This window comes from Ahaetulla prasina, chromosome 4 (assembly GCF_028640845.1).
Source record: "Ahaetulla prasina isolate Xishuangbanna chromosome 4, ASM2864084v1, whole genome shotgun sequence".
Classification (NCBI taxonomy): domain Eukaryota; kingdom Metazoa; phylum Chordata; class Lepidosauria; order Squamata; family Colubridae; genus Ahaetulla; species Ahaetulla prasina.
Window position 1 is genome coordinate 99144863 of NC_080542.1, and position 16859 is coordinate 99161721.

Genomic DNA, 16859 nt, shown 5'->3' on the forward strand with positions numbered 1-16859 from the left:
CAACCTAGCAGTTTGAAAGCATGCAAATGCAAGTAGTTAAATAGATACCACTTCAGCTGGAAAGCTTACTGAATTTTGCATTTTCATACTGACCACAAATATCTATTAAATAATAAAAGGTTTCCTGAACTGAAAATCAGAGATGAGCACCATCTCCTTGAGTTGGTCATAACTGAACAGGGGAAACCTTTAAATCTTTAATAAACTTTTGCTGAGACCAGGCTTTAAATGACAAATATTTATGGATTTGTTTATAGATAAGAGATGGGACATGGAATGAATGAATCATTGAATGTAAATTAAGAAGAGGAGAAAAAGAAATTGAATTGTAGCATTCAATTACAACTACAAACAATTTTTGCACTAAAATAAGTTTCTCTCTAGATTAGCATTATTAATTTACATCCAGACTATATAAACAACATAAACTACAATGAAGAATTATTATTTTAAAAAAAGATCACAGTATTTAGCATATTACACAAGGCACAAAAGCACCGAAAGAAGTCTTGAATTGTGAAAAATAAAAATAAAAAAACCAAACTAAAGCTGGCTAATCTTATAATTCTCTTCATGTCTACTTAAACATAAATCTAATTGGAATTAATTTCTAGGTAAGTAATTGTGGGATTGCCCACAAAAATAAACAATTTCTAAAAATTCTTATTTTAACATCTTTTTTCAATGGAAGGTCTGGCTGGGGCTAGTTACTGTTTTAATTAAGAAACAAAAAAATCAAAAACAGTTTATTACAAGAGAATGTAAAGAAACCACAGCAAATAAACAAGCAATAGAATATGCTGATAAAAAAATCCATATCTTTACCAAGTAGAAGGTCCAGCTTCATTAAGTACTTAAAAAAAATTCCAAGTACAACTTACAAAACACTTATCATAAAGCTTTCATCAGTAGTTTATCATTTAATACTCAATAAAGGAGAATAATTGTATCTCAGGATTGAAATGGGAGGTCCTTAGTGCAGTCTGAGCTTTCTTCTTTTCTTGTGGACGTTTCATTACCCTAACTATGATCAGTGCTAGTAAGGAGTGCTGTTTAGCACTCCTTAGGGATTCTTTGGTTGGGCTGTTTCCTAATGGCTCTTTGGCAGTTTCTTGATTACTGGTGGAAAGGTGCTGAAGTCTTTCTGATCTCTTTTTGGGCTGATTGTCTTTTTTCCATAGTCTGTAGATGTTGTTAATGTCTGTGTGTCTATTGATGGCTGATTTGTCAGAGTGCCAGGCTTCTAGAAATCCCCTGGCATTTTTGAATTTGGCCTGATCTAGGATTGTCTCATTTTCACAATTAAAACTATGGTTAAATCTGTATATATGTTGTGAAATTAAAGAATTTTTGTCATGTCTTCTGACTGCCATTTGTTGTTAATTGATGCATTCTACCAGTCTTCTGCCTGTTTGTCCTACATAGTGGTAGTTGCTATTCTTACAAAACAGAAGTAGGTGACTCCTGTTTTTCCTTCTGAGTCCTGGGTCTTTTGGTTTACTTAGGATGTTTTGAAGGGCTTTAGTTGGCTTGTGTGCTACGCTGATTCCATGTGGTTGTAGTAGTCTATTTGTAGTTTCCAAGATATTCTTGATGTATGGCAGTGTGTAATTCCTTTTACGGTTGTGTTGGTTGCACTGTATTGGATTGAGTCTCATTCCAGGGACTTCAGGGTCAGGGACTTTTTGATAAAGTTGCATGAGGATCCATTTTGTTGGAATGATATAGATACTCCATTTCCTTGTACTGCTGTTCTTGGTTGCTGCAGTGTGTTTGGTCTCATTTAAATAAAGTCCTTACATGGTTTCTCTTGTGGGAGGTTGGGTTGTTGCCTTGGTAGTGGAGTACCTAGTTAATATAGGTGGTTTTTCTGTAGACTTGTGTTTCTAGTTTGCAGTAGTGCTCTCTGCTGATCTTCTTCTCTAGTAAACTGGACTCCTTTAAAAAATGTTATGACCTCTGGTGGTGCAGTGGTTAGAATGCAGTACTGCAGGCTACTTCTGCTAACTGTTGGCTGCCTGCAGTTTGGCGGTTTGATTCTCACCAGCTCAAGGTTGACTCAGCCTTCCATCTTTCCAAAGTCAGTTAAATGAGTACCCAGATTGTTGGGGCAATATGCTCACTCTGTAAACTGTTTAGAGAGGGCTGTAAAACAGCGTAAAGCGGTATATAAATCTAAGCTATTGCTGTTGCTGGTTCTGTGGAAATATTCATATATTTCCCCTTTTCAAACATCAAAAATGTAAATTGAAGAGAAATCTTTAAAGCAGATCACATCCCACTACTTTCTTTCTTTTTCTTTCATTTTTTTTGTATTCTTCCTGTAAGTGGGGCTTCCTTTAGATTCATAGATTGAATTGATAAACAATTCAATACAAAGGATTTTTTTATCGTATTAAGCAACATACTGTAATAATGTAGACATAGAAAAAACAGTTTTGTTTTCTTAGGGCTACTTGGCAAGCATGGCTAATTTTGCTGCACTCCACTCAACTCCCTCTTCTCAAGCTTCAACAATACAGCTCTTAAAAGCTCTTTACTTTTCAAACTGCAAAGTGAGAGCAATTTTCCTCCTGAATTCAGGTCTTCAGTCTAAATTGCTTCTAAGCATACATATTTGTAGATTCTGATATGATCTTTAGATGTACGCACTGTTCTATTCTATTCCTAATCCTACCTATTTTCTAATTTAGAATTTAGAAGGGTTTTTATAGAAATTGTTAATAAATTTATGTTGGTAAAGTAGAGAAAGCTTTTTTTCTTTCAACACCTTTCAACATTTCAGCTCCACTGAAAGCCTTTTGAGTAAAAAAATTGGATCTCCTATAACTGGTCCTTTGATAACTTTAACTTTTGATAGAGAGCCAGTTTGATGACAGCGAATCAGTTTGGTGCAGGGGTTAAGGCATCAGTGCAGAAAACATGAAACATGAGTTCTGATCTTGCCTTAGACACAAAGTCAGCTGGGTGACTTTGAGGTAGTCCTGCTCTCAGCTCTAGGAAGCAGGCAAAGCCAAACCAACCCAATTCTGAAAAATCTTGCCAAGGAAATTTAGGTAGCAACTGTCAACTAGTTTCTGTCAACTAATTTGTCCAATTAGCAAACCCCAAACAAGGAAACACTCTTAAGAGAATTGAATTCTCAAAAGTAAAACTTTATTCGATATACCAGCTCTGGTTTCCCATGCAAATGCTTGCCCAGTTAAACCATACTTTTCCTTCTCCCCACCCCTGATTAATCACATTGTCCAATTATGAGACAGTCTTTTGTTATGAGAATGATCCACCACTTTCTTGAGCAACTGTAGCAGTGACCTTGCTGGCTCCATGCTCTCCCGATCTCTGCATACCTTCTCCACGTTCCATTTTCCTTCTCCCAGTTCATTGGCAAGTTGAAAAGCATTAGGTTTGAAAGAAGCAAAGTAGTTCAATCTTCACCATATCCCAGACTAAAAGGCATGTACACACATAAAAATGAGACAACAGTCTCTCAGAATTGGCCATGCAATTTGAGGGTCCTCCTAGACTCACAGCTTCTGTGGCTATGGGCAGGGGATCTTTGTATACATTTGTCTTATACACCAATTGTCTCACATCTCAGTCATTTTTTGACTGGATTGCTGCAAGTGCTGTCTTGAAAAACACTTGTAAACTTCAACTAATCCACAATGCAGCATTGCATGAAGTTTGTGGCACTCTACAGTTTGTCTGCTGAGATGCAGTCATTTCCAATATGTTCTAAGCTGCAATTCAAAATGCTGGTTATCACTTTTAAAGTCCTGCATAGCATGGACCCAAGTTACTCGCAGGACCACTTATTCCCTTCTGCCCATCTCACCAAATCTTATATGGCAGACATGCTCCACTCTATTAAGCATTATCATCTTGCAGGATTGAGCGGTTGTGCTTTTTTTCTTTTTTTTAATTTGCTGTAACTTTTCTTAACTGCTCTAGGGAAAGCATCCCTCTTCAGGCAATTGAGTCTCAGATTTTCCCTAGGTATTGGGAACCCAAAGTATGTTTTGTAGTGTGACTTTGTTAAATGACAACTTGTTCTGGATTATTTTTCACTAAATCTTTTCTCAGTTATAGTATGCTTTCTTAATTTAGTTTTTTGTGAGCTGGTTGTTAACCACTCAGCCACTCAGTCAGATGGTGGTCACATACATTTTCTGAATAAATAAAAAAAACCTTTTTATTTATTCAGGTTGCAATACATACTCACAAAAATGTTGGGGGAGGAGTGTGGGGAGAAAAGGGCTCTTGTTTTTAAGTAATGTTGTCTCGCATTCCAAGATACTTTTGTCCGTTTTAGTTCTCCCATGTCTTTCCTTCTCTGCTGCAACTGGGAAGAGAAAAAGTTACTTGTCTATAACTCCCAAAATCTGTCCGTAGAATTCCAGACCCAACTGGACTAAATTTTCCTTGAATATGAGCATCCACACTTTTCAAAAATATTGTCCCAGGTAATACTGCAGATTGTTATTTATTGTTATTGTATTGTTGTCACTTACATTTGGACATTAGGCCCAAGGTAGTTTACATTATTTCAATAATATTTCAGTTGTTCAGACTGTCTGCCATTACATTTTTCATTCAGTTTAATTCCATATTCGGCTGCACGGGTGATAGAGGTGAGCCCCTCGTGGCTCCCGTGTGACACCTATCCTGCGCAGACTGTACTGGCTACCTGTGGCCTTCTGGGTGCGCTTCAAGGTTTTGGTGACCATCTTTAAAGCGCTCCATGGCATAGGGCCGGGCTATTTACGGGACCGCCTACTGCTACCGAATACCTCTCACCGACCCGTGCGCTCTCACAGAGAGGGACTCCTCAGGGTGCCATCAGCTAGGCAGTGCCGTCTGGCAACACCCAGGGGAAGGGCCTTCTCTGTGGGGGCTCCCACCCTCTGGAACGAACTTCCCCCAGGACTCCGTCAACTTCCGGACCTCCGAACCTTTCGTCGCGAGCTTAAAACACACTTATTCATTTGTGCAGGACTGGATTAGTTTTTAAATTTATATTGGTTTTAAATGGGTTTTTATTATTTATATTGCTTTTTAATTCGGCTTTGTAGAATAAGTTTTTTAAATGTGGTTTTAGTGTGTATTTATATGTCTTTTACTTGCCTGTGAACCGCCTTGAGTCCCTCGGGAGATAGGGCGGTATATAAATGTGATTAATAAATAAATAAATAAATAAATAAATATTCATCTACCGATGTAAGCTCATGCATTCCAATATATGTGTGTGTGTATGTATGTGTGTGTGTTCATGGCTACACACATGCATGTGCACACATGCACAATATTCAGGTATATATAACATTTATCCATTGAGTTTGGAACCTAATATTCTCTTTATCGAAATAAGCTTATCTTAAGACATTCAGTCCAAGGGTATTCAATACAGGGTCTGATTTTTTTCAATTAGCCAAGTTTCCTTCTCAACCAGAAACCCCTCCATTAATAGTTGAAGATAATCAGTCTGCCTCTCATACTCTCCCCAGCAGCTAGGAATTTTTTTAGTAAGTATTATTATTCCCCTTTCAGTAGTTAGTTACCTGTAGGGTACTCCTCTGTGTATCTGGTGCGGAATGTGCCTTTCAATTAAAGCTGAAATGAAAATTTAAGTTCTTCAAAGAAAAAATGGTGTAGCACTCTCCAAAGAAACAGTTCCTGATATAGAGTATAGCTCAGGTTAGATTATGAGATCAAGGTTGTTGCTATTAGCAGTATTAAAAATACATGCTTCTTTTCCAGTATATCTATAACTTCTGTGCATTTCTGTAAGTGGAGCCTAACTTGACAAGAGATATTAATAGCCCAAAATATCCAGGTGATATGCCCCCGTGGGAGATAAGATCACCCAAGAAGATTTAACAATGGTTGAAGGAATTGATTCATAGATACTCCCACCTTTGCAGTAAAAAAGGAAGAAGCAAACTTCATCTCTCTATAAAACACATGCTGTAGCTTGACAAAATAGACCAAAAAGATATATAAAACTGATTATCTCCTAGAACAAGAAAGAACAATTTTCATGGTTGTGGTTCTGAATGGTTAAGAATGTCATGAGTGGGGTAATACTATAATGATGTTACTAGATAGTGTAGGGAAGGATTTTCAAACAAATGTTTTCTTTAAGGGAGATTTAATATTTCTTGATATGTTAATCCTACCCAAAAGTGCAATTTCTCTAAATGCATTTTGTATCCATTCTTTTGTAATATAATTTATGTTATTACAAATCTTTGTCTCACCTCTGCTTTTTGTGTGCATCTTAACAGTCCGGAGAAGATCATTCTCACTCAGGCAAAACATGATCCATTTGTCCTAGATGAAAAACAACTGCAGCCACTTGAAGTCTCAGTGAGGCCACTTTAAGGTCTTCCTGGAATTGTCTAGACAAGCTTCTTATGGACTAACCCAACAGAACTGTCTCCTGGGCATGCAGGCACATGCCTAAAATTTTTCGATGAGGCTTTGCAAAGCCTTTAGTAGCAGTAGCTGCCCTGTGTTGAGAGGATCAAGAGGAATGCTGGAATCTGTCATCTCTATGCCTTTCTTACTGATTTTTAATTTTATTTTTTTAATCTTCTCCCACTTCTCCAAGTTCAGCTAAATGCTGGAGTCTTAGAAGGGCTGGGTAGGGATAGAATGCATTGGTAAAAATTATAGTAAATATTCGTAAGCATCTGCACATGGATTTCATGTTTTTTAAAAACTGACATATTAATATGTCTATTTTATATCACCTATAAGCATAGACCATATCTTAAAGATTTAGTCTACTGGAACAAATTAAAGAGATGCTTCTGCATCCATAAAATTCACAATGTAAAAGTAGAGAATTTTCCCTGTAAAATTAAAGTAGGCAACAATATTAATTCAGTATAAACTAACTGGTATAGCCTTGCTTCCTCAGAAAATAATTAAAATACATTGTTACTTATTAAAATGCTTGAATACATTAACCAAAGATGACAAATCCAATTTCGTTATTAAATCTTCTTGATCTAGTTGCTGTGGTGGTTGTGAAACTGGAAAAAAAAGCAAAACATTTGGAAAACTGATAATATCTGAGAAGCATAATTCTGAACTATAAGGAATAGAGAGGTAATATCCTAAATAATTGCTCATTGTAAGGGGTATTTTCTTAGAGCTGTTCATTGCCTAGTCTGGCTAATTGAATGCTTCCTGAGTAAGCAGAGTCTGTAAAAAGAATAGCAATACACTTGTTAATGAATAATCAGGAAAAGCTAACAGTACTTTGCCAGGGGAATTTAAAGGAGATATGTGTATCCATTTTCCCTTAAGTCAAGAATTTGTACTTAGCCAACTTGAATATATGAAAAACAAGTATGAAGAAATAAAAAGTGTTCTGAGAAACAAAATTGAAAATGAATGGACAATTAAGGGGCATGCATAAGAGCACCAACGTGCCTACCGTTCCTGTCCTAATGTTCCCTTTGATTGTATCCAATTCGTATAGTTATTTCATGCTTATGCTTATATATATGCTTATATATCATATAGTTATTTCATGCTTATGCTTTTACATACTGTTGTGACACATAAATAAATAAAATAAATAAATAAATAAAATAAAAATTAAAAAAAATTCAAATACCAATTGCAGTGCTTATAATATGCTTCTATTCCAGTGGTGGGTTGCTACCGGTTTCCATCGGTTCAGATGAACCATTGGCAAAAATTTGGCAAAGGTCACAGAACCGGTAGCAATGGCCAGCTGGCCACACCCCCGAACCAGTCGCCCGGTGACTGCTCACTTCCCTGGACACTACGTTCTTCGCCGCCATGTTCTTCGCGCATGTGGATCCCATTGCCTTGCAAGTCCAATGGGATGCACATGCATGAAGAATATGGTGGCAATGGCATCAGCTTTTTCTGCCGGTACATTTTGGCAGCCTGGGGAGAAAGCAGCTTGCAAAGAAGCCTTTTCAGAAGGCTTCGGAGCGAAGGGAAGGATGCGGGAGATTGCAGCCACAGAACCCTCCCGGTGTGGTTCCTGAAGCTGGTTTGCCTACAAGGGAAGCACATGGGAGATCACCGGCTGGACTAGTGAGGTGGATGTGGGGGTCGGCAGGCAGCCCTCGGGACAGCACTGTGCTATAGTCTGTGTGCTTTGGGGCCTCCCGCCCATCTCTGTTTCTGCAAGGCTGAAAGAAAGCCATAAAAGTCTTCACCAGCACCATCCTGGGAGCCTGGTCTCAGTGCCAATTCAAGCACGTCCTCCGTGGACAGCTAAGAGCCCAAAGCTGGTGGCACCAAGGCAGCCCATGCCTCCTGCTGCTTTGGGCTAAGATCTGTAAGCCACGTCCAGGGAGCACTCTGGTGGAGAGAAGCTGCCGAAGTCAGCCCTAGCTAGGAATCTCAAATACAGATGGCAATAAACACTGTGTTGTAGCCAGCGATAGATCCACCCCCTGAACTCTGTCTCTCGAGGAGCCCAGTCACTTGTCAAGTCACCTGGACCCCCAGTGACGGGATGGGGTCATTCAGGCACTTAGTTGGCTGACTGTTAAGTAGCTCCAGCCAGTGGCTACAAATGTTAATTCCCGGCTGTATTTGAGATTCCTAGCTGCAGTTTACTCATGAGCACCATTGGCCGGGAGAGGCAGGGAGTAAACCAATGGTGCTCATGAGTAAACTGCAGATTAGAGGCAGCCAGCAGATCACTGGCATGCTTGCTCAGCTGCTTGTCACCCAAAGCTTGCAGGCAGCGAATGAAACCCGTGTCATGATTTCCGCCTCCTGCCTCCACACATCGAGGAGGCCGAGCATCAGCAGTAAGAGCACGGACCTCCTGAAATGCAGGAAGCGGCTGCCAGCGATGCCCTCAGGCAAAAATGTGAGTGGGGAGGTTCAACCCCCGTTTAGGTGCCCTGAAGCACCAATCCTCCTCCCACCATGCATCTCCTTACTAGAAGCACTCACAAGCAACAAGAAATGTGCTATTTTTGCAGGATTTCCCCCATCTGGTCTTCAGTACATGGCTCATTGGCCTCCGGACATCAGATTCCCGCCACCCAGCACCAGTTCTGAGGTTCTTTTCCCCCACTTCCAGGGAGGGAGGGAGGGAAAGAGAAAGAGAGACAAGAGACATACAGAAAGAGGGGGGGGGAAGAGAGACAAGAGACACATATGCACAGAGAGAGAAAGAGATGAGAGATGAGTGAGGAGATGAGAAAGAGAGAGAGGAAAAAATGAGAAACAGAGTGGGAGAAGAAAGAGAAAGATGAAAGATATAAGAAAGAGAGAAGGAGAAAACAGAAAGATATGAGAGAAATGAAAGAAAAAAAGATGAGAGAGGAGATGAGAGAGAGATGAGAAAGAGAGAGATAGTGAGAAAGAAAGAGAAAGAGATGAGAGAGAAATGAGAAAAAGTGGAGAGAGAGAGAGCGAGAAAGCAATTAGGAGAGAGGGAGAAAAGAGAAAGACAGAGAGATAACTGTTTAAAAAAATAGAAAAATGACTTTTTGAGTGTTTAAAATTGCAGACCCCTGGGTTAGGCAAACCTCATGGTCATTAAGTGAACCTTGTGGTCATTAAGCAAACACTGTGGTTGTTAAACAAATCCATTTTCCCCAATGGGCATTTTTAACCAGAAACCAAAAGGAATTGTTGGAAACTGGCAAAAAACATAGAAAACCTGTCACATGACTATGTAGGATGTTGTAACTGTGTGTGTGTGTGCGCGCGCGCGCGCACGCGTCCATGGCTGTCAAAACTCCAAAAACAGATCAAGAAGCTCTGGGGAGATTAGTCGTAAATTAGAACACTTGTTAAGCAATCAGCCATTAATCAAGGACTACTTGTATTTGGTTTGCCTTAAGGGTTCAGAGCTGTATGGAATCTGGTTTCCTTTGACCCTTCGGGAGATTACAAAAGGTCCAGATGGGGGAATCCTCATAGGGGGAACTAGGATCGTGACCACCAAGCCACTCCCACCCAGTCACATGACTGCCAAGCCACTCCCGCCCAGTCACATGACCACTAAGCAATGCCCACCAAATAAGCCACGCACAGAACTGGTAGTAAAAAAAATTGAAACCCACCACTGTTCTATTCCTGCCTGAAAGATATACCTGCATTAAATGCAAGTTTGTAGAGGTGCTTAAAAAATAAGTCAAAGTACTGGATCAATGAGTAACTACCTTTTGGCTGATGAAAAGGAAGCATTTATATCAGTTCAGTGAAAGAAGGATGCAACTGATCTCCTGTGGGGAGAATTTTTTTTACTTCAGCCAACACCAGTTCCTGAACATATGATCTACTAATAGAGAAACTGACACACTGCATTGTGGGAGGGGGAGTGGCTGAAATGAGAGTCCTCCCATTTCATTCCATGGATGGCATATAAGTAAATCCTGGAGGGCATCTTACAGGAGAGAGTATGATCACAATCAAGTCCACAATCAAGTTAGGAAAATCTCTATCAGAATTCCACATGGATTACATATTGCAGATGATCTAAATTGTGATGGAGGTTCCTGGTACTGAAGAGTCGAAAATACCCATCCATCCTGAAGACTAGGTTTTTCAATGGCTAAATCCATGCTTTAATCATAAGTCAAAAATCACTTCAACCTCCAGCTCCAGCATCACCCTTGTTAGAATGATTTAAGCATGTTTTTCTTGTTGCAGGAAAACCTGTGATCCACTGATCACTTCACCTAAACTTGCTTTGTAGTAAACTGTTAATGCAGCAATAGCCAGCCTTGTTAACAAAACAGAGTGGGGGATAGCTCTTGATAGAGAGAAAATTTATGGAGATCTGTGTCACCCAAAACTGAGCCTCCAGAAAGACAAACATAATTTAATAGGTATAATAGAGATCCGGTGAGATCATTTTCATGGAAGCAATCTGATAAACAAAACTGTACCATTGTACAACTAAACAATTTAACAGAAAGAGGGGAGCAGTTGTACAAGATATTTAAAATGTACATTCCAGCTCAGCATTCAAAAGAATGAACTTGCCACTGTAATAGAAAAGCATCTGATTTAAAATAAGGGAAAATACAATAAATACTATTGCAAAAACAAGAATAAGCTGTGAATATTGCCTTCCAAACACACATTGCAGATCTTTTAAACAGACATAAAAATGCAGTGACGGGAGACTTTAATTACCCTGACACACACTGCCAATTGTGGTACTTCCAGAAAATATATGACTTGTCTTGCTGACAATTTTCTCCTCTGGAGGATAGAAGAATATAAAAGCCAACCAGGTATTCTTCATTTCATACAAATCAATAGATAACTCTTGTTAAAGAAGTAGAAATAGCGGAAACATTATGAAAAGCTATCTGTATAATTCAGGAAGGTTTATTTTAAGAGAAGGAAAAAGAAAAAAAAAGAACATAGTCAAACTCAGTCTTAAAAAAAGTCAATTTTAATAAACTTAAAGCAACGATATATAAAATTCCAGGGAATGAAAACTAATATCAAAAAGATTCATTTTAGGTTCAAAATTAAAGTAATACTAAAGGCACAGTTACAAACAATTTAAATAAGAAGAAAATAGATAATTCCTCCTGCCATCCCCTTCCCAAGATTTACTAGGTAAAGGTAAAGGTTCCCCTCGCAAATACGTGCTAGTCGTTGCCGACTCTAGGGGGCGGTGCTCATCTCCATTTCAAAGCCGAAGAGCCAGCACTGTCCAACGACTTCTCCATGGTCATGTGGCCGGCATGACTCAATGCCAAAGGCACACGGAACGCTGTTACCTTCCCACCAAGATGGTCCCTATTTTTTCTACTTGCATTTTTACGTGCTTTCGAAACTGCTAGGTTGGCAGAAGCTGGGACAAGTAACGGGAGCTCACCCCGTTACACGGCAGCACTAGGGATTCAAACTGCTGAGCTGCCAACCTTTCGATCGACAAACTCAACATCCTAGCCCCTGAGCCCCTTAACTATAACTATATAGAATACTTAATAAAAATCAACAGAGATAAAATGATTATGCAGCAGAAAGCTTCAGAGCATAAAGGCAGTGTCAGGAACAAAAACTTTTGGAGAGGAAAGCTGAAGTTAGTGACGATACTAAGGGTAATAAAGGTTTTCTTCAAAAATGTACAAAAGAAAACCATATATACCAACATATACATACACACCCACACCTACATATATACACACACCCACACATACATACATACGTGTGTGTGTGTGTGTGTGTGTGTGTGTGAGGGACGGGTTTCAAAACCCATTGCTACCAGTTCGCTTGTTGGTGTGGGTGAGCTCACGCTTGTGACACTTGTGACGCTTCTGTGCATGCGCAGAAGCATCCGAGCAGGTGGGTAGAGCCTCCCACCGCTGCCACTAACAGTAGCAACCCACCACTGGTGTGTGTGTATGTCATCATCATCATCATTTTAACCATTGTCTATTCACTGCAGGATGAAGGCCTCTTCTGCATATTTCCAACAAATATGGTCCTGAGCTTTCTTTTGCCAATTGGGCCCAGTTGCCAATATTTGCTGATGTCATTGATCTATCTTGTTTTAGGTCTCTTTTGTGGACGCGTTTAATCAAGTGGGCTCCATTCTATGACTGTCTTGGTCCACCTGCCATCAGTTCTTCTTGCTATGTGACCAACCCATTTCCATTTCAATTCATTTATTCTCTTGATTATATCGTAAACAATCTATATAAAAGCCACAAGTGGTGCAAAGAGCTATGGAAAGATACATGCGAGATAAGATAGAAAGACCTGCACATGGATTACAGTATCCATCTGCTGCATGTATATGTATATATTTCATATCAATATACCAATTGCACATTGAAAATGGAAAATTGCCAACAGTTAACAAATAAAAAAGAAGAGCTGTTCAACTCCTATTTTGATCCAGTCTTTAATACTATTATGCAAGAACAACAAATACTTTTAAAATGTATATTCTAAACTTCACTACTTTTAATGTTTTCAGTTTAGAAAGTGAAGCACCCTTAGTTAATCAAATAGCGAATTTATACATCTGCCAATGGAACCCCTTTTTTAGCATATTTGTAGTAGCCTGTCCACTAGAGCTATGTTTCTTTGCAACCTTATGATGTATAGACTTTAACTACCAGAATTCCCCAATTATGGGAATTCTCAGAGTTGAAGTCTACACTCTTAAAGCTGCCAAGGATGAGAAACATTATGCTGTGATATAAAGAAATGGGTACAATATAGGATAAAATTAATTCCAATAATAGAAAGTCAGATTTAATTCTCTGCTGATTTACTTACTGAATTTCTGGCATAGTAAAATCATAATGGGATAATTTTTACCCCATAGCTTTTATGTAAAGACTACAATAAATATTAGTATATTCCTATTAAAGTAGGAATAGCTTCTAAGATGTTTCTGAATTGATATTTTCTCCCCATAATTTTTCTGTAGTAAGTCAGAAGACTTACAGGGTCTAAAGATATGCTTGTCACGTGGCACAAATATAACCCAATTATAATTAATCGTATCTAGCAGATCTAGGACTAGCAGACTGTGTAAATTCTTGATTTTAAATATATTTATCTACACAGTTTTTTAAGGATCGAAGTAGCACCCATAACTACAGGAACAGTTTGGAGTGTTTTTGAAAAGCTTCTGACTATTTATTGCAAAAATGTTAAGACTTTCTTTACAGACATAACAAATAACAGTTGGGAAAAATAAATGAGAAATGTCTGGGAAATTGAAATTATAGACATTTGCAGCTAGAATAACTATCCCTTACTAAATCTAATCATAACAAGAACTAGTGCAGCAGCCACTGTTACCTCTTATATCAGGATACTGGATTTTTTTTACCATGTGAAATAGAATGTAGAATGCTAAAAATTAGCTAAGCTATTACGAACAAAATTATTTCAGCATGCATCTGAATCAATCTTGGTTGATTTCAGAAAACTAAGCAGGATTATGCTTGAATAGTGGTAGGATAGGAGACCACTAGGAAATTCTTTGATTGTACATTAGAATAACAAGTAAAATAATAATAATAATAATAATTAATAATAATAATAATAATAATAATAATAATAATAATAATAATGATGATGATGATGATGATGATGATGATGATGATGATGATGATGATGATGATGATGATGATGATGCATGCAAAACTACTGTGGGATTTCCGAATACAGACTGATAAAGTTTTGGAACACAATACCCCGGATATCACGATTGTGGAAAAGAAAAAAGTATGAATAGTCGACATTGCTATACCTGGTGACAGCAGAATTGATGAGAAACAACTTGAAAAAGTCACCGGATATCAAGATTTGAGAATCGAATTGCAGAGACTCTGGCATAAACCAGTGCAGATGGTTCCAGTGGTACTCGGCACACTGGGAGCTGTGCCTAAAGACCTAGGCAAGCACTTAAAAGCAATTGGTGCTGACGAGATCACCATTGGTCAGCTGCAGAAGGCCACCTTACTGGGATCTGCTCGCATAATTCGCCGATACATCACACAGTCCTAAACACTTGGGAAGTGTTCGACTAGTGATCTGTGAAACGAAATCCAGCATAATTATCTCGTTTACTGTATATACTGTCATTTTGTGTAAATAAAATAATAATAATAATCCCAGAAGATAATAATAAAAAAATCACCAAAAATGAAATAATATAAATAAAATAAAGAAGTTGAGCTGGAATCAGATGAGACATTATTTTAAAACAACAAAAATAATAACCCCTTATTCATCCATATGTCAATTGAATTCAGTGGTATTTATATTGGGTAAATGATGTAGAATTTCAGTTTCAGTCAATGGGATCCAAATACATTGCACTTAGATTCTACTGCTTGAAATAAATAGGAGAAATTTATGTGTTCAGCTGTCCAGTTTATTAGTTTTTTAAAAAGTTCCACTGATTGGATTGACCCAGTTAACCATATCACAACACATTTCAAATTTGTAAGGGAATATCAAGTTTTGGTTCTGAAACATACAATATGAACAATGCATTATCAGCACTTACATTGCTCCATTACTTAGTTAATGCAAACCTGAGTCTGCTGGATACGGGTCACTGAATGCCTTGCTATTTGAAATTACATGGTTACGATTTATGATGCAGAGCTCTGAAATTTAGAATAATGAAACGATGAACACTTTCTTTAAGCCTTCTTTAAGGATACTTTCCACTTTGGCAGTAGAAGTACACTAACAATTCAGCACAGAAACTTCAGTTATTTGAGCAAAAATGTTCTATAATTGTGATATTCTTAAACGGAAAAAAAACAAGGTCATGGAATAACTTTCCATGCAAAAGAATTACTCAATGCAATCAGGGCTTTCCCTGTAATTTTAGATAGTGACACATAGCTAGAATATGTTTAGCAGACAACTCAAAACATATATAGAAGCAGCTAAGCAGACTTCCAGATATAGACATAGCTATTTATCTCTAAAAACATCCTTCTATGAAATAGATTTTTCAATTTCTTCCTCCCACAAGATCTGTAGGAATTTGTCAGGAATGAAATCTGTCTTTGCTTGGATATAGAGAACTACAGAACACTAGCAATTAAACAGAAAAAACTAATTTGGCAATAGAATTTCCCATTTAGTGTGTTGTGGGTGTTCACTTCAAAATGATGGCTCCAGAAACATTAAAAGCTATTATTTATCTGAATCTGTTTAGGTCAAAAATCTAGGAAAAGAAATAAGTCTAGTTCCTTGTAATTAATTCAACAGAAAAATATATTTTCAGTTTATTTCATTGAATATTAATTGTTTTGATTGAATTGTTTCCTGCTTACTAGATTTTAGCTATTATATCTCTGCTCTCAAGGTTTTCAATCTCATCAAGCAAACATGATCATCAGTATAACTATATGCTTTTGGTAAGTTTTCATATACTGAATTTCCCAGATGGGAGGAGGAGGCACAATTAATCCAGGAAGTTCACATCAGTATTCTATGGATTATTTCCAGGATAATCCCAAAGTGATAACCTAAAATGTAAATTCTTTCTGTTGTTCTCTGGTTCAGACTTTCTGCATTAGCATCCATTAAATGTAATATGCGAAATGGAAGAGTTCCCTACTACCTATTAGTGTTTATCTATTTTCATTCCACTTTCGTTTCTATTCATTATTATTTTGTATAAGAATGTGTGTGTGTATGTGTGTGTGTGTGTGCTATGTGTGTGTGTGTGTGTGTGTATACATATACATATACAGACAGACAGACAGACAGACAGACAGATAATAACTGCCTCATTCTTTTTATCTCTACTGTTTGCTGCACTTTTTCTTTTATCCCTTTCTTCATTTTTCTTTATGTATGTTCATGTATATCTTTTACTTGTGTAAAAATCTCTGTTAAAATTATATACAAAATCTAATCTTGGGTCCATAATTTATAAATTTAGGGTCATCCCACAAAAGTACTCCCATTCTTAGTCAATTCAGTCTTGATTCATTTAGTATAAAGATTTCTGTAATTTTGCTGCCCTGTTTAATTTGCAGCACAGATATGATAATTGAGTTGAATTCTAGAGGTATATTTAGTTGAAAATATGGTTAAGTGAATGGGAGTCAGAAAGCTTTGTGCTTTATTGTAAGTTACCCATAAATGATTTAGAAGCTATTTCTAAAACAAAATGTACTTTATTTAAAAAAATCCTAATAGTGTCCCATTATTTCATGTCTCCAGTTGAACAGGACACTCCAGGTAGTGTACTGTTAAAGTGCTGGAGTGTACACTTCTAGCACCTTAACAGTATTTTATTTATTTATTTATTTATTATTTAAATTTTTATACCGCCCTTCTCCCGAAGGACTCAGGGCGGTTCACAGCCTGATAAAAAATACAAAATA

At 37.7% G+C, this 16859-nt stretch overlaps 1 protein-coding gene across 1 annotated transcript in view; it reads right to left on the reverse strand.

The window, feature by feature from the left end:
- Window positions 1-16859, reverse strand: part of KCNH8 (potassium voltage-gated channel subfamily H member 8) — a 397775-nt gene that overhangs the window by 238089 nt on the left and 142827 nt on the right. The window contains exons 5-6 of the mRNA XM_058182729.1: window positions 6261-6642; window positions 4226-4345 (exon numbers count right to left, since the gene is read on the reverse strand). Coding sequence (XP_058038712.1) covers window positions 4226-4345; window positions 6261-6321 — 181 coding nt within the window. The 5' untranslated portion in view covers window positions 6322-6642. The remainder of the gene's footprint in view (window positions 1-4225; window positions 4346-6260; window positions 6643-16859) is intronic.